Below are 18,202 nucleotides of genomic sequence, written 5' to 3'. Positions count from 1 at the left end.
GTTACATTAAAGGGTGCTAGAATAGATGTGTGTGTCTGTCTGTCTTTCTTTCTCTTTTTCTCCTTAGCCGCTTTTTGTCTGTTTGTCTTTCTTTCTTTCTTTCTGTCTCTGCTCCCCCTGTCCAGCAGTAAGCCTTCTCCCTTCCTTAGGAAGTTGTTATTTTATGTTGGGGGTTTATGAGAGGTTTAGGGTACTTGATTAAATGTCATAACCCCCTCCCCTCCCATACAGTATGTTAAGTGAAAGTAGTGGGTATAGTAAATTCAGGCCCTCTTTTACAAAGGGGGGTCAATTAAACTGCAGATCTGTTGTGTACATGCTATTAAGTTATTTATAACTCATAAATAAACTTTGTTGGACCAAGCTTCACAATGTGGAATCTATTTCCAGGTGACAAAAGTCAGATACTAATTCAATAACCAGCTGGAAGAAGCTGTAAGCTTATTTGATAGTTTGGATGGCTATATTAGTAATTATTGTTCTGTCACATTGCTAAATTGCTTGGGTTATTATTTTCTGTTGTACTCCATCTTGAACTGAGGTTTCACCAGTTAGAGCAGACTATTAACACATTTCCCCCCTCATAGGAATTCTATGAGCATCGGTAATTTTACCACAGCGACTGGTGATAAAAAAAACCCTAATGCGGCTTGATAAAAGGGGACCCAAATAAGTGAAACTCCTAGGCTGCTCTGACTTCCTGCTTCCAGAATGCAGCACCAGTTCTGCCATCTACATACAGGCAAAGTTCATTTAGCATCTATGCTCGCTCCTGCCTCATGGCTCTCTCGCATGCAGAGGCAAAGGTGAGACTTGTACTCAGGGCTGGTTTTAACCATTAGTTCAGTCATATTCACCCCAGTCCTTGAGGACTGCAAATGGTCAGGTTTTCAGGATATCCCTAATGAATATGTTTACAACAGTGGTCTCAAACTCACAGCCCGGGGGGGCCACATGCGACCCTGCCAGGTACTCTTTTGAGGCCCTCGGTATGTTTATCAAAATCACAAAAGTAAAATAAAACAGTTTCTTGATTATATGTCTCTTTAGCTATAACTTACAATACTATTATTAAGACTTAGCCAAAAGGAAAAGATTTATAAACTATAAAGTTTTACCTCATGCAAAATTGTCATTTCTTTAATAAGACATTAAAGGGCAAATTCTATAAGAAGCGTCCAAAAGAGTAGAATTGGGTGCTGTTTTAATGAATCACGCTGAGTGGAACTTATTTTGGAGGCGCCCACGAAATAGGCCAGTTCTAGGCACAACTAAAATTTAGGCGCCTAGCTAAGCGCTTAAGCACACTTAAGAGCAGCAATTCTGCAACAAGGCACCTAATATGTAACCACGCCCATGCCTAATGTGCATAGCACCTCTTTTTTTGAAGGCCGCCTAAATTTTTAGAGGCACCTTGTTGCAGAATAGCTCTTTCTTGATAGGCGCCTACGTTTCAATTATTGCTGATTGAAAAGCTTAATTGAGCTTGTTAATCGATTTAGATAGGCACCTATTTAGATGGGCGTCTCCGAAATAAACATAGAAACATAGAAGATGACGGCAGAAAAGGGCTATAGCCCATCAAGTCTGCCCACCCTACTGTCCTTTCCTCTTAAGTCTATACCTAGCGACTGATGTTCCAGTTCAACCCTCGTAGGGATCCCACATAGGTATCCCATTTATTCTTAAAGTCCAGCACGCTGCTGGCCTCGATCACCTGCGCTGGGAGCTCATTCCAACGGTCAACCACTCTTTCTGTGAAGAAGTACTTCCTGATGTCGCCATGAAATTTCCCGCCCCTGAGTTTGAGCGGATGCCCTCTGGTGGCAGAGGGTCCCCTGAGAAAGAAGATATCATCTTCCACCTCGATAAGTCCTGTGTTGTATTTAAATGTCTCAATCATGTCTCCCCTCTCCCTACGTTCTTCTAGAGTGTAGAGCTGTAGTTTGTTTAGTCTCTCCTCGTACGAGAGACCTTTGAGCCCCGAGATCCTCCTGGTGGCCATCCGTTGAACCGACTCGATTCTAAGCACATCTTTACGGTAATGTGGCCTCCAGAATTAGGCGCCGGTTACAGAATTTGGGCCTAACTAATTTTTCTGCGGCCCTCCAAGTACCTACAAATCCAAAATGTGGCCCTGCAAAGGATTTGAGTTTGAGACCACTGGTTTACAACTACACACTATATAAGCTATTTTTTTTTTTTCTTTTTCTCAATTTTCATAAATATTTTTCATAATTTTTAATCAAACCTTTTGTTTATCGATCAATACATAAACACATTATTTCCTTTTTATACCCTGAGCCTTGCTACCCAACATACAACCTCATTTTCTCATCATACACACACCATGCACACACTGCTCTAAACATAGGCGCCATAAAATAATAGATCTTAATCAAGTTGACAAAAATAATCCTGACGACGAGGGGTCATATACGAATCCAAACTATCAGTTCAGTGTTCAAATTCAAGGCAGCAAATTGCCTGTCATCAGTTCCTTTTCTTTAACTTGCTCAAATCCCCTCCTCCGCTAGTTGGTTTTCAGTGCATTATTCAAAGCAGAACAATCAACAGCCCAACACAGAGCTGTGTTTCGCCGGTTGGCGTCCTCAGGAGCTGCGATTAACAAGGCTCAACTCTCATTAGCATTTTCTGAAAACAAATAAACAACGTAACCTGCTGTGCATACATCCGTTTAACCACTTAAAACCAACCTCCCATTATATCCTACCTTCAAAGCCAACATGAAATAGGGCACGAACTGAAAATAATGGATACGTTTGAGCTAGATTTGCACGCAACAGAGGTGGTGTGCATACAAATTAATCTCATATGTTTTTTTGTGGTTTTTTTTTTAATGCAATCATATTTATCCACCACTTCTAGAAAATCCGGTGGAGAGGGCTAAAACATTCTGTACACCCTGGGGTTGTGGGTTCAAACTGCTCCTTGTGACCCAGGACAAGTCACTTAATTCCCCGTTGCCTCAGGTACACCAGATAGATTGTGAGTCCACCAGGACAGACAGGGAAAAATGCTTGTGTGCCTGAATAAACTCATGTAAACCATTCTGACCTCCCCTGGGAGAACGGTATAGAAAAAAGAAAATTGAATGAATAAAATAAAATATGTAAACTATGCCACAATCATGGAAATAAAATCATCCAAACAAAAGACAAAAAAGCAATATGCCCTCCAAGAATCAGCTTCTATCAACTGCCCGTCCACCCCACAACGCTAAAATAGCACTGAACCCCCCTCCATTCAAACATAAACAATCAAAATCAAAACTTAAGCACTAAAAAAACACCAGACTCCTAACATAAACAATTCAATGACTGATACCAAAACCAGGGCCCTCTTTTACAAAGGTGCGCTAAGCGTTTTAGAGCATTTACCGTGCGCTAAAACAACGCGAGGGGCATAATCGAAAGGAACGTCTAAGTCCGTTTTCGTCTAAGTCGCAAGTCATCCAAAGTAAAAAATAGCCTAGGACCCATTTTCAAAAAATACGTCCAAAATTTTTTTTGTTTCAAAAATCGTCTAACTATACGCCCTGCCGATCTGATCATCCAAGCCGCTAAATCGTCCATCTTTATACCACATTTTCGTCCAACTTTTCGTCCAAGTCAAAAACGCCTAGAACAAGCCTTGTTGGACGTGGGAGGGGTCTGCAAAGTGATGGACTGAACACCCAGGCAGGGCATCTAAATAGTGGGGTACCTTACAGGGCACTGCTGTGAACTTCACAAAGAGGGTGCCATGTCTTCTCCTCACTACAGCTCTCTTATAGGCCACGGTGAGCACCCCAAACCACCTCCAGAATCCCCTAGACCCACTTATCTAATAGCCCTTATGGCTGCAGGAGCCACTTATATGCCAGTACAAAAGGGTTTTGGGGGTGTATAGGGGAGTGCACATTTCAGTATCAATGCAGTGATTACAGGGGCTTATGGGCATGGGTCCTCCTCTCCATGAGTCCCTAACCCACCCCCAAGATGGCTTAAGTCACCTCTGTGCTGGACAACTAGGTTTCCTATGCCAGGCTGCCAGGTGATGATGGTCTGGAGGCTGAATTTTAAAGGTGTGATTACGATTTTTATGGGGTTGGGGGGTAGGGGATCACTGGGGTAGTGTGTAGGGGTCTGTATTATATGTTTGCAGTGCTTATCTGGTCACATTAGGTGGGTTGTTTTTTTTTTTTACTTAGACCATGTTTTAAATAGTCTAAGTCACAACATCCAAGTTCCGTCGATCCTGGGCTGTATAACTTTCGGTTATACATGCTGTATGACTAAGTCTAAGCCAGCCCACGTCCCGCCCAACTCCCGCCCTCGACACACCTCCTGAAACGCCCCGTTTAGCTTTGGTCGTTCAGCGGCACTATGAAGGCCTAGGTTGTTTATTATCGGCACTTGGACGTATTTTGACAATGTTCGTCCAAGTGCCGACTTAGGCTGATTTTTGGACGTTTTTCTCTCTCGATTATGAGCCTCCGCATGTGTTAACCACTAACGTATTCATAGGATAACATGCACGCATTAGCGCGTGATTAGTGCACACTAATATTTATTGCGCGCTAAAAAGCATAGCGCACCTTAGTAAAAGAGGGGGTAGGTGACGGTTAATGTGAGTCAAATGCATGCTGTTACAGCCATGGCTTAACTAACTTACAAAAATGTAGATAATCCTTTCCTATCTCATAGAGGGGTCTTTTACTAAGGCGCGCTAACCACAGAATATAATGGGCACCTTAGCATTTAGCACGCACTAAATCGGTTAGCGCCTTAGTAAAAGGACCCCCCGAGTCTGTCAATTTATTCCAGGAAAAAAGAAATGGCCTTTTTCTAAGTGGACAGGTGCCTTTTCTTAATAGAGGGTACTGATTGAAAATCCAAACCAGAACACTGCAACTTAGCCAAAGAAACATAAGGGTTCAAGAGATGAACATTGTCAGCCTAGAGGCCTATTGTTAAATTATATCAATCTGACTCTGGCATGGGAAGGCAGATAGACCCTTAGTGCAGGGAAACTGTTTTAAGTTTCCCTGATTGAATCATGACTAGCTAAAAGGTGTTAATGTCTGATTAAGAGGGTGCTTAGGACAATGGTGCACAGATCAAGCCAGAGACTTAATCCCATCACCATGCTTGCAGGTATCTCACTCTCCTTTGTCAATTAAATTGACCATTGTCTCAAACAGTTTGCAAGTTCTAAACAGAAAGATACTGGGAGATACAATATTTTCTCTAGTCAGAATAAGATTCCAAGGTATAAAAGCCTGCTCTCTGCTCTATCAAGTTATCTCTCTTTTTCTATGGAGCTATCAATCTCTCTTTTTCTATCAAGCTATCAGGAGAGGGGTCTTGGCCCTCTCTCTCTCTTTCTATCTAGCTCTTGGCTCTTGGCTTGGCACTCTGGTTCTCTCTTGAGCTCTCTCTATCTCTCTGTCTATCCTTCTCTTTATCTATGGAACACGAAACATCACCCCATCCCCCTTTCTCTTTCTCTCTGCCTTTCCCTGCAACTTCATGCTTCCTTCTGGACTCTGTAAGGCAGTGAGACTGCTTTGCTCTCTGCTTAAGTGTAATGCTTATAAATATTACTTTTCTGTAAGACTATTTCTATAATATATTCTTTATATAATCACCCCTGGCTGTGCTTCTTATTTGATTCTATCCCTAATGAAACTTCTGTGAAGGTATTGAACTCGGGACCGCGGATTGTAAGGCCGTGTCAAACATAACCCCTCCAACCTAACATTGTGGGGGTGCGACCATCCTTACATTTTATTATCTTACAAACATGATTAGGGTTACCATATTTTGCAAAGACAAAAGAAGAGAGCACAGACCATAAAATGATTGTTACCTTGCTAAAGAAATATTTAATAGTAGGAAATGTGCAAATGGCTTTTAGTTAATAAACATGTATCAAACTGTGACTGACTTACAGTACAGTAGTAGACAATCTTTTCCAAAAACTTCTGGATTTTAGTTTGACTTAAGTCTGAGCCCAAGTGTCCTCATCAGAAGAATGGATATTCCTCAGCAACTTTGTCTGGCTTCTGAGGTTTGCATGGATTAATGATAATAATAATCTCTGCTCAGGGTATAGGATCTGTATTATTATTTTGAGTACTCTGTTTAAAGTTGTGCTACACAAAACAAAATTATTTTCATAGATTCAACCAGCAGGGAACCAGAGAGATCAGCAATGCCTTTTTCTCTCTTTAGCACCCCATGTGTCCAGGCTGACTAATACGCCAGAGATGGTTTCTCTCATTATGTGGGTTGGTGTATTAATCATAGACATACAAAAGAAAAAAAAAAAGTTAAAAATAAAAAAAATAAATAAAAATCCTGGAGGACATATCTGAAGAAGTCTTTAACCATAACCAAGATGTGCAGGGTGCTAGGGGCAGAAGTGAGACTGCATTAGGGAGCAGAGTGACGGGTTCTTTGTGGGCTGCCTGGAAGGAAGGGCCTAGGACAGGGGTAGGCAATTCTGGGCCTAAAGAACCGTAGCCAGGTCTGGTTTTCAGGATATCCACAATAAATATGCATGAGATAGATTTGCATTTCAAGGAGGCAGTGCATGCAAATCCATCTCATACATAGTCATGGTGGAAATCCTAAAATCCTGATCTGGCTCCGGCTCTCAAGGACCGGAATTGCCTACCCCTGACCTAGGACAAAACACCCTTGCTGCTCAGGAGTCTAAAAAGAAGTAGTGACACTGCATTCCAGGCTATTCCCTCAGAAATTAAGTCCTGTTTATCCCTCTTCCTTCTCCCTTGCTTACTTCAGGCTCTCTGGGAGTTGTGAATGAAGGCTTTGAGCAATGCAGCCTTAATACAAGCTGGTTTCAATATAACTCCAAGCTCAGAAAAGTACGGAAGCAACCACTGGGCCAAAAAACATCCCACATCACAACTAGACAATGCTTCTATACCATCTGGTAGGCTGCCTGAGCTTGACAGCTGGATTAAAGGACAACTCATGAGCTGTTCAAACAGATTAGTATGAACACTGATGCTTAAACTCCATACTTACTGTATTAAACCACACATACACAAGTTTGTGTGTTTCAATTGGAAAATAAAATCCCAACCCTTTAATTACTAACAAAGATCTAAAGACTTACTTAAACTCAGCATGATGAATATACTGCCATGTGACTTTTTTCAATTTTGGAGGGGGATAGGATAGTGGCATACCAAGGAGGGGGGGCGGTCCACCCTGGGTGCATGCCTTAGGGGGGTGCACAGCCAGCCAGGTCCCGTTCGCATTGGGTCCATCGGCAGCATCTGGGCAGCAATGGCGATGAGCGGCATCGGCGCCCCCCCCCTGTGACGCAATTCATGATTGGCAACGCCCCCTCCCCTCTGCAATAACAGTTAAGATCGGCAACGAACCTCCTTCTACCCCCGGCATCAACAGAACTTCAGATCGGCAACGCGGTGCTAGGTCAAAAGCTTCCCCTCTGACTGAACTGCCTGGGCGGAAACAGGAAACTGAGTCAGAGGGAAGCTTTGGACTGAGCAGCGCGTTGCCAATCTGAAGTTCTGTTGATGCCGGGGGTAGAAGGAGGCCCGTTGCCAATCTTAAGTATCATTGCAGGGGGGGGGGGCGTTGCTGATCTTGTTGCCAAAATCGGAAAGTTGAGAGGAAGGGAGAGAGATGGGCCTGTGGTGGATGGAGAGATTGAGAGAAGGGGGCAGATGATGGAAGTGGGGAGAAGGGAGAGAGAGAAGAGGGCAGATGATGGATGTGGGGAGAAGGGAGAGAGAGAAGAGGGCAGATGATGGAAGTGGAGAGAAGAGGGCAGATGATGGAAGTGGGGAGAAGAAGGAGAGAGAAGAGGGCAGATGATGGAAGTTGGGAGAAGGGGGAGAGAGAAGAGGGCAGATGATGGAAGTGGGGAGAGAGGGCAGATGATGGAAGTGGGGAGAAGGGTTAGATGATGGAAGTGGAGAGAGAGAAGAGGGCAGATGATGGAAGTGGGGAGAGAGAAAAGGGAAGATGATGGAAGTGGGGAGAAGGGAGAGCAAATGCTGAATGGAAGTGGAGAAAGAGAACACATACTGGATGGAAGGAGGGATAAAGAAAAAGGACATATGCTGGATGGGGGAAGAAGATAGAGTTAGTGAGATAGTGGAGGGGTGAAGGAAAGGGGTGTCATGCTGTGGGTAGACATAGTGATAAGAGGGAAACTGAGGACTGCCTAGTAAGAAAAAATTTAATTTAGACGGAGGCAGAAAATAAAGAAGGAAGACCAGAGAAGGAAAGGGGAGAGAGAGATGCCAGAACGGGGAAGGAGACAGAGATATCAGATCTGAGCGGAGGAAATGAGAAGAGAGAGATGCTAAAAACCACAGGGGGGAGGGAAAGAGAGATGAAAGGAGAAAGATGCCAGACCATGAGGGAACAGAGGGAAGATGATGGATGCCAGATCAAAGGGGGGGGGGTCAAGAGGAGAGAGGGAAGGGGGAGACAGACAGGAAAATGAGGGAAGAAAGGGATTGCAGAAGAGAGGTGTGGGAGAGAGAAGGAGAGGAGAAAGATGCCAGACCAATGGGGGTAAAAGGAGAGATGGAATGGGGAGGCATACAGTTTTTGGAAGGGGCATAGAAGGAGAAAAGATGCCATATAGGGGCAGAGAGACGGCAGACAGTGGATGGAAGGAAGAGAGTAACAAGAAGATGAGGAAAGCAGAAACCAGAGAAGACAAAGGTAGAACAAAAATTTTCTATTTATTTATTGCTTTAGGAGACATGTGTCACTGTTTCTGTGGTTTTGCATTGTATGCAGAGTCCAGCTTCTTGCTGGTTCAATTTAACCTTTGTCTATGTATTTCTATTTTATCCCCCTTTTACAAAACTGTGGAGTGTTTTCTAGCACCAGCCGTGGTGGTAGCAGCTGATGCTCAGAATTCTATGAGCGTCAGAGCTGTTACCACTGTGGCTAAAATCCACATTACAGTTTTGTAAAAGGGAGAGGGTTTAGTTTGTGATGACATATTCCATACTAGGCGAAGGTGTTTTCTGTGTTCTGTGTGTTCGAAAGACATGGTTTTCTGTTAGGATTGACGGTGTAGGATTGATCTGTACTAGTTTGGCTTGTTTAGTTTTACAATGGGTGTATTGATGTTGTACTGCTCACTGCAGTATGTAAGATGCTGCCTTTTCCTAGGTACTCATGTGTGACGTGTGGCTTGTTACTAAAAATCATGTTTTTCGTACAGATGGGGGGGGGGGGTCAAAAATGATGGGCCCCAGGTGTCACATATGCTAGGTACCGCCACTGGGGTAGGATTGTATTCAGTACAAAATTTTTAAAGTTAACGAGCAGAGTGCAGCTGCTCAGATAGGAGGGCGTAGTTCTCAGGAGCTGAGTCCGAAAATCATACTTCCAAAGCACTTTAGGGAATCTTCCAACACAGCAGGGGTGTAGCCAGACACATAATTCTGGGTGGGCTTGGACCCAGTTAGGTGGACAGAAGATCTTATCTCTCCCTTTCCCACCCAGGTTAGGTGATCTGCTCCAGTCTGGTTCCTCCATTCCCCCTCCCCCCATACTGCCAACCTTTCAAAGAGTTAATCTTTGCTGGCAGCGAGCAGCATAACTGATACAAGAAGGGGTGGATTTCTGTGCACCAGATTTTACCCAAAGTTGAGAAAACAAAATCCAAAGGCCAGATGGACTACGACTAAACTATATTACTGTAGATTTCCTAGCGTACTCCATTCTATCAATAGTCTGTCCTTGCCACATTACGGTGACGGGTCAAAAGCGCGCGAGAACAAAGGCGCGCCGACAACCGAGCGCGGACAACTGAGCGCAGGATTTCATCGCGCCGATGAAAAACCATATTTTAAAGGGCTCCGACGGGGGGTGTTGGTGGGGAACCCCCCCCCTCTACTTAATAGGGATCGCGCTGCCTCACGCTGCCATGTTGGGGGGGATGTGGGGGGTGTAACCCCCCATTATACTGAAAACTTAACTTTTTCCCTAAAAAAACAGGGAAAAAGTTAAGTTTCTAGTATAATGAGGGGGGTTACAACCCCCCAAACCCCCCACAACGCCAGCGCGATCTTTATTAAGTAAAGGGGGGGGGTTCCCCACCAACACCCCCCGTCGGAGCCCTTTAAAATATGGTTTTTCTTCGGCGCGATGAAGTCCTGCGCTCAGTTGTCCACGCTCGGTTGTCGGTGCGCCTTTGTCCTCACGCGCTTTAGACTATGAACCCCACATTACAGCTAAGACTGCATCTGAAAATATTAAGCCCCAGAAGAGACACTGGTCTTTATTTCTATATTAAAGGCTTGTGACTGTGGCTAACTATATCCCAGAAACTGTAACTGGTTGCATCTTTGCAGGCCTTGTCAGTAGTTACATCCATCAAGTTGTTTGATCCAGTGTAGCCTCTCTTCAACAAATTTTGTTCACGCACCACTGGGCCTTTTTTGTTTTATTTAAAGTTCTATACTTCACATGTTTCTTTCTGATGGATGTGCATAGGTGGAAGCCAGCAGAGGCATTGGCGGTCACAGTAAAAAAAATATTTAAAGCACTCCATGAAATCTATAGTAAGTGTGCCCTGTGTCCATGCTGTCACCTTTCAATGACTCATCCCAGTGTTGCATGCTGAAATATAATATCTGGTTTACGGTCACATTTCAACTGGCTTTATGGGAACAGGTGGAGGCCACACGAGATCTGAAATAGAGAGAGAACACAGAAATGAAGCACAAGATGTCATTACATTATTAAGTAATACAAAATATTAGTTAAAACATAGAAACATGATAGCAGTTAAAGGCCAAGTGGCTCATTTAGTCCAGAATGGGACGATTTATCATGGGACGTTTTAGCGCAGCCGCAATCGATCATCCTAGACCCATCTCTGGGGGCGGAGGCTTGCTAAAGGTGACAGAAGGAGTGAGAGTGTCACTAAGTTTCATCGCACCAAGAAGAGGAACAGCACAAGAACAAGCACCGCTAGTGCTGGGACAATGTCTTTGGCGAGTCGGGGCTTAGGACTCCCCTGTCTCCAGCTCTACAGCCCTCTCCAACCTGGGAGCAAGAGTTTAGGTGTTTTTAAGTAAGATCTGCAGCTACAGGAGGTGGCATCATTGAGATCTGAACGGCACAAATTTAATCGAAGAGGACAAATGTGCAATTGGCGTTTTAGTTGCCTACAACTGGTGCCTGCAAGTCATAGATTCCTGTTATTTGTTTATTTAGGAGAGTAACCATTAGGTAAGGTCATATTATAACAGGCCATGAGTAACAAATATTCAGATGTGAGATCCATAAGCAATACAGAGATGGCAATGAAAAACATTGAGAGAACATCATAAGTTGGAATCATTGCATTGGAAAAAAACAACTCGCAAAAGGCGCCCATATCTTCACAATCTTATAACCATTAATGGAATAGCATGTCGCCAAACATTCATATTTGTGTGTCAGCATAACAGTCAATCCACCAGATTTGCTATTTCCAAGTTGGAAGCCACTTGTGCACACCCAAGTTTAAGAACTTCACAAGCGTCCGTATGGCATAATGCAGATCTCCTTATTGATAAGAAAACTATATACTGGCCCACCTGGATACGTAAAGGTATCTGGTCTTTGAATCAAATCATTAAAAATCATACATATATCCCTTTTCAGGATCTAGAACAGTCTTCAATTTTGAACCATCTGAATTCTTCAGAAGGATTCAATTAAAACACTGTCTATCAAGACTGAACTGGCCTCTTTATGTAATTACACCAGAAGGGGTGGGTATGAAGAGGGATGGTAAAGGTTCAAACTCATATAGATAAGTGGGGGTTTATTGATATTGGAATTTGTCTTTTATTATGTTTATTAATAATTGATGCATTATTGATGTCTTCTGATGCTGTATTTATTGTATTTGATGATATTTGCATCAATAAAAACTGTTTGAATCTAAAAACATCTGAACTCTACACTTTAGACTTACTTAAGGGTCATACAACGTCACTATTCTATAAAATATTTAGGGACCACATATTTTCCCCTCAATCAAATCTATGATGTGGGCGGAGGCGACATCTTGGAACCTCTTTGTACACTCATATAGACCTACTCATTTTTCTTGCTCTCTGCTGCAGACCTGAGACCAGGTGTGCAACATCGGAGGAACATTATGGATTAAATTTAAATGGCACCCAATTTGGGGTGGGAGCACATACACCAACTGAAACCCGGTCTTGTCAGGCCTTACATCTAAATTAGGCGCAGATCTACAACATTCTATAATACTGCATGCATCTGAAGTGAACACCCCTGCCCCGCCTGTGGTTACACCCCTTTTTCAGATGTGTGCTTAAAAATGTACAAATAAGCGGATCAATGACGATTTGACTGCAGAGTCCCTAAAACTGGAATAAGAGTTTATGGCATATATTTCTGAAGATCCAACCAATTAATGTAGATATCTAGAATGAAACATTGCTTTTGTAAAAATTTGCGCGCGCATCTTTATAGAATATCAACTAAGAAGATGCATGCATAAATTCAAAGTGTTGCTAATTAGCGCCAATAATTGATTATTAGCGCACAATTATTAGCTCTAACTGGCTTGTTATTCAATTACATTATGCACACAAATTGGGCATGCCCCAAATTTGTACACCGTTTATAGACTTTGGGGGTTTATGGTTACCAGACTCCATCTCTGTCTCAGTTCTAATTTTGCCCTACTCTATATGAGCAGGCAAATCAGAATAAATTTATACATGAGCCTGCCTCAGCCTTCTCCTTAGACATGGACTCATCCTAGCAGGTTCTGACATCATTCTCCACACTGTATGATCTCTATAACAGAAAAACAGCCTTCTGCAAGCAAACTGTGAAACCTGGAAAAATCAAACCCAAATGCATGCCTAAATTAAAGATAGTTAGGCTTTAGAGGTTTGTAAAATTGCTTTGCCTCATAATAAAATACAAAGTTCTTCATCTCATTTGCTGTCAGTAAAGTCCCCAGAATTTGTCTCGATTACAGATTATGGAGCATGTTTACTAAACTGTGCCAAGCAGTTAGCATGGATTTTTAGCATAAACTGGTGGTTCTCAAACCTGGTCCTGGAGGCACCCCCAGCCAGTCAGGTTTTCAGGATATCTGCAATGAATATTCATGAAAGAGATTTGCAGCCATTCAGGGCAGAAGTGTAGGAAGATTGATCTTGTCCTGGTTCACTGCTAAACCACCAGGGATTTTAAAGGTACACTTTTTTGCAAACCGCTGGACCACCAAGGCTTATGGCAGGCCAGTGAAGGCCTGCAAGACATCAGGAGAGAAGGGGACAGGGTTTAGAGCCTGGCAGGGCAGTGTACTTGTAAGCTCCCCCTCCCCCCCCCCAGTTTATATTTGAGTCAACCTTATTTTCCTCCTTTTAGCAGGGGGAAAAAAGGTTACCGTGGTTTCTTTTTGGGTCAGTTTATATTCGATTATATACGGTGACTAGTCTTATAGCCCGTTACATTAACGGGTGCTAGAATATATGTGTGTGTGTCTGTGTTTATTTATTTCTCTCTCTCTGTCCTTAGCCGCTTTCTGTATTTCTGTCTTTCTTTTTCCTCAGCTGTCCACCCATTCTCCCTTCCTTTTACCTTCCCTGTGTCCACCACCACCCCTTCACTGCTCCCCTTATCCAGCAGCAGCCCTTCTCCCTTTTTTTATCTCCCCCCTGTCCATCAGCACCTCTTTCCTGTCCCCCTGTCCAGCAGTAGGCCTCCCTTCCTTTTTATTCCCCTCCCTCCGTCTCTTCCCCTGTCCATCAGCACTCTTTCCTGTCCCCTTGTCCAGCAATAGGCCTCCCTTCCTTTTTCTTCCCCCTTTGCCCAGGCCTCCCTTCCTTTTTCTCCCCTCCCCTCCGGTCTGTTCCCCTGTCCAGCAGCACCCCTTACTTCGGGTCTGGCCTCCCGACAGCTGCCGCGGCCTGCAACCGCCACGGCCAACAGTCTCCACCTGCATTGACCCTGCCGCGCCACTCACCGGCCCGTCACTCTCCACCAGCGATCCCGCCATCTTGGGAGTGCCGAGCAGTGACGGAGGCGACGGGTGGATTAGCCACTGGAGGAGGAGACTGGTGGGGAACGGAGAACAGGTTCAGGGCTGCCAGGGGGGATGGAAGAGGGGAGGAGTGAGCCCGGCTGAGAATGGCAGGAAGAGGAAGGCAGGGCAGGTGAGCCGCCACCGCAAAAAACTTTAGTGAGCCAGCCAGACCGTTATAAGCTTGCATGTGCATTCTTGCCGGCCATGGACATACGGATCATGGAACATTCTGGCAAGAGTGAGCATGCGCGGCTAGCGTTTTATTATATAGGATATTTCAGTATTCTGAATTCTGCTTTTTGTCATAAATTGTCTGCAGAGCTGGTACAACTATTCAGAATATCAGCACAACAAATATTAAGCATGTATTGTCAACCAGTGATGCACCTTTTCTCAATCAAGAATCCTCCATTGCAGTCTATTCGTTAGGGGATGACTATACACAGCAATTAGCGTGCAATGTGAATCTTTCTTTGCAAGCAAGCCTAAGCTAATTATAAAATGTGGCTTATTGTTTTAGTTGATTTAGTGCTACAGTCTACCATTAGTTGGAGTCCTAAAGATGTCATGCTATGCATGCACTGGTGATGGATGAGGGTGGAGATCATGCAGGTGTCAGCATGCACGTCACAAAAAATGTTTACTGTACCTTGTTTTCCCCAAAAGAAACTTACACACTTGATGTGTTGTCACTCCCAAACACATGTCCTTTAAGCAAAATACACCAAATTTAATAAAGGCATTTGTCAATCTTTTTTTTTTCTTTTCAAACTCTCTCTCCTTATGGTGGAGTAGCTGCCTAGCAGTTAAAGGGACTGGCTGAGAAATAAATTCCGCTTCTCCTGCTAAGGCGCCTTATATCCTTAGCCAAGTCATGTCACCTTCCATTGCTTCAGGTATAAACTGGTTGTGAGTCCTCTGGGAACAGTGGGGTATTAAGGGGGTGGGGCGGTCCGCCCCTGGCGCTGTCTTGGTCAAGGCGCAAGCACCTGTCCTCCTCTCTGCCCCCCGCTTCTTCCTCACCCCCACCCCCGCCACATGTGCACACCGTTTTCTTTCCCCCAGACCTCTGTAACGTTCCCGACACAATCAGCAACCCCCCACCCTTCCTCTGATGTCAATTCTTGGACCCGCGCCTAGGAAGTGGTGTCGGAGGATGGGCCGACACTGGCGCAACAGCAGCTTAGGGGTTGCTGCTCGTGCCAGGAATGTTACAGAAGTACGGGAAAAGGGAAGTGGCGTGTGGCGGGAGAGGAGCGTGCGGAGAGGTAGGGGGTCAGAGAAGAGGGCGGGGGAGGGGCACCACCACCCCAGGCATCTCTTACCCTCTCTACGCCACTGTCTGGGAATGTACCTCACCTTGAGCATTGGTCTGGAAAGATATTTACTCAAATCTAAAATCATTTCTCTATCCTTCGAGTTATTCCCAGTTCTGTTTGTTGGGTGCAAACATACTGGGTGTCAGGTCAAAAGCGCGCCGGGACAAAGGCACGCGCAGACAATTGAGCGCAGCGCGTGGGTGCGCACCGCACAAAATTACTGTTTTTAGGGCTCCGACGGGGGTGTGTGGGGGGAACCCCCCCACTTTACTTAATAGACATCGCGCCGCATTGTGGGGGCGTTGTGGGGGATTTGGGGGGTTGTAACCCTCCACATTTTACTGAAAACTTCATTTTTTCCTTGTTTTTAGGGAAAAAGTTAAGTTTACAGTAAAATGTGGACGGTTACAACCCCCCAAACCCCCCATAACGCCGGCGCGATCTCTATTAAGTAAACTGGGGGGGCCTCCCCAACAAACCCCCCCCGTCAGATCCCCTAAAAACTGTAATTTTCTTTGGCGCGCACCTCCATCTGGCGCTCAGTTGTCGGCGCGCGCCTTTGTCTTTCGCGGTGTTGTCTATGAACCAACATACTGCAACAATGAAATAAGCTTCATACTCTCATTAATAATGCCTGCAAACATAGCTGTTCAGAGTTCTGCTCACGAGACAATGTCTAATGAATAAATGTCAAATTCATTTAATGCTCCTCAAGATGCAAAATTAAGTCCTCCATATATCCATAAAGTAGAAAGAATATAAGCAACTGCGGGATCCCTATGCACCTCTCAACCCCTGTCCTAGAGGGCCCGCCTCTAGAGGTGAGGTGGAAATGCAATCCTCAAGGCTATTGAACCTGTCATCTCCTTGCTGAGACTTGTCAAGAATTCTGAAATGGGATTAACCCTTTCAGGACCATAAGGATCGTAGGCCAATTTTTGTGGTTTTGACGACATTTTTATGGTAAAAAGGGCTTGCAGATGCCAAAAAATTGATTTTTTTTTGTGAAATATCATTATTTTTATTTAAAAAAATCACACTTCTGGCTTATGGACAGTGTGGCAAGTGAATCTTCTCGTCAATCTGGCAACGACGCTAATGAATGAATGTCGGAACCGGTTTGTTTACATAAAGGCAGTATCCTATGGAATCCGTACATATCAAATTTAGAACTGTAGACTATCCCAATCAAAATTTATAGGATTTTAAAGTTATGGGACAAATATGTCCCTTGGTCCTGAAAGGGCTACGGATACGAAGACTGCGCACCAAGGAAAAAAAAAGACCAAACATCTGAATGCATGGCGATAATTTTCAGACACTACTGACAGAAATCCACAGTGGATTAATAACTCTTTAAAACCAAGGAAGGCAGGTTTCCCTATTTCTCTGTGGTGTAGGGGTTAGCACCCTGAGGTTGTGGGTTCAAACCCTGTGCTCCCTGTGACTCTGGGCAAGTCACTTAATTCTCCACTGCCCCAGGTACATTAGATAGATTATGAACCCCCCGAGGCAGACAGGGAAAATGCTTGAAGTAGCTGTATGTAAACCACTTCGAGTGCGGTTGTAGAACTACAAAAAGGCAGTATACAGATCCCGATCCCTTTCACATACAGACCTTTTAACCTACTAAAGGTATTGGTCGGGAGACAAAGTCAAGGCTTTATTAGGCTGTACTGTGCCGACTCCACAGCTTTCACAGATGTTAATCTCAGTTGTGATAACAATTCTTGAGAGGATCAAGACCACTTTAAATGGTAGTATTCAGTGACTACCCTCTAAAGCAGTGGTCTCCAACTCAAACCCTTTGCAGGGCCACATTTTGGATTTGTAGGTACTTGAAGGCCTCAGAAAAAATAGTCAATGTCTTATTAAAGAAATGACAATTTTGTATGAGGTCAAACTCTTTATAGTTTATAAATCTTTCCTTTTGGCTAAGTCTTAATAATAATATTGTCATTTATAGCTAAAGAGACATATGATCAGGAAACTGTTTTATTTTACTTTTGTGATTATGATAAACATACCGAGGGCCTCAAAATAGTACCTGGCGGGCTGCTAGTTTGAGACCACTGCTATAGGCTAAGGCCCTTTACACCTGCATTGTGATGTCATAGAACTTTATGGTTATGGAAACAAAGTAACATGATGGCAGATAAAGGCCAAATAGCCCATCCACAGCATCCACTCTCTCCTCCTCTCCCTATTGGCTAAGGCTCCTAACATTTGAATCTCCTCTTCCTATAGGCCAGTGGTCTCCAACTCAAACCCTTTGCAGGGCCACATTTTGGATTTGTAGGTACTTGGAGGGCCTCAGAAAAAAATAGTTAATGTCTTATTAAAGAAATGACAGTTTTGCACGAGGTAAAACTCTTTATAGTTTATAAATCTTTCTTTTTGGCTAAGTCTTAATAATAATATTGTAATTTATAGCTAAAGAGACATATGATGGAGAAACTTTTATTTTACTTTTGTGATTATGATAAACATACCGAGAGTCTCAAAATAGTACCTGGCGGGCCGCATGTGGTCCCTGGGCTGCACGTTTGAGACCACTGCTCTAAAGGATCTTCCATTTAGGCACCCAAGGACATGTGTGTAATGGGATCCCATTCTATAATGGCATCTGGGTGCTCAGATTCTATTATAGGACACTAGCATAGCACAGTATCAGCATACCTTACATTTATGCAACTGAAGTTGCACCAGTCATAAACTTGATGTAACTGTAGGCATGTAAATGTGACAGATATATGTACTTTTCAATATTCTATAAGGTGCCTGTA

The 18,202-nt window shown here is 43.9% G+C and overlaps 1 protein-coding gene across 1 annotated transcript in view; it reads right to left on the bottom strand.

The window, feature by feature from the left end:
* Positions 1 to 10,567: 10,567 nt before the first annotated feature.
* Positions 10,568 to 18,202, bottom strand: part of LOC117367580 (testis-expressed protein 47-like) — a 30,671-nt gene continuing 23,036 nt past the window's right edge. The window contains exon 7 of the mRNA XM_033960263.1: positions 10,568 to 10,724. Within this exon, the coding sequence (XP_033816154.1) occupies positions 10,678 to 10,724 (47 nt within the window). The 3' untranslated portion in view covers positions 10,568 to 10,677. The remainder of the gene's footprint in view (positions 10,725 to 18,202) is intronic.

This window comes from Geotrypetes seraphini, chromosome 10 (genome assembly GCF_902459505.1).
Source record: "Geotrypetes seraphini chromosome 10, aGeoSer1.1, whole genome shotgun sequence".
NCBI lineage: Eukaryota > Metazoa > Chordata > Amphibia > Gymnophiona > Dermophiidae > Geotrypetes > Geotrypetes seraphini.
The sequence above is the reverse complement of the archived record's forward strand: the minus strand, read 5'-3'. Positions and strand labels throughout refer to the sequence as shown.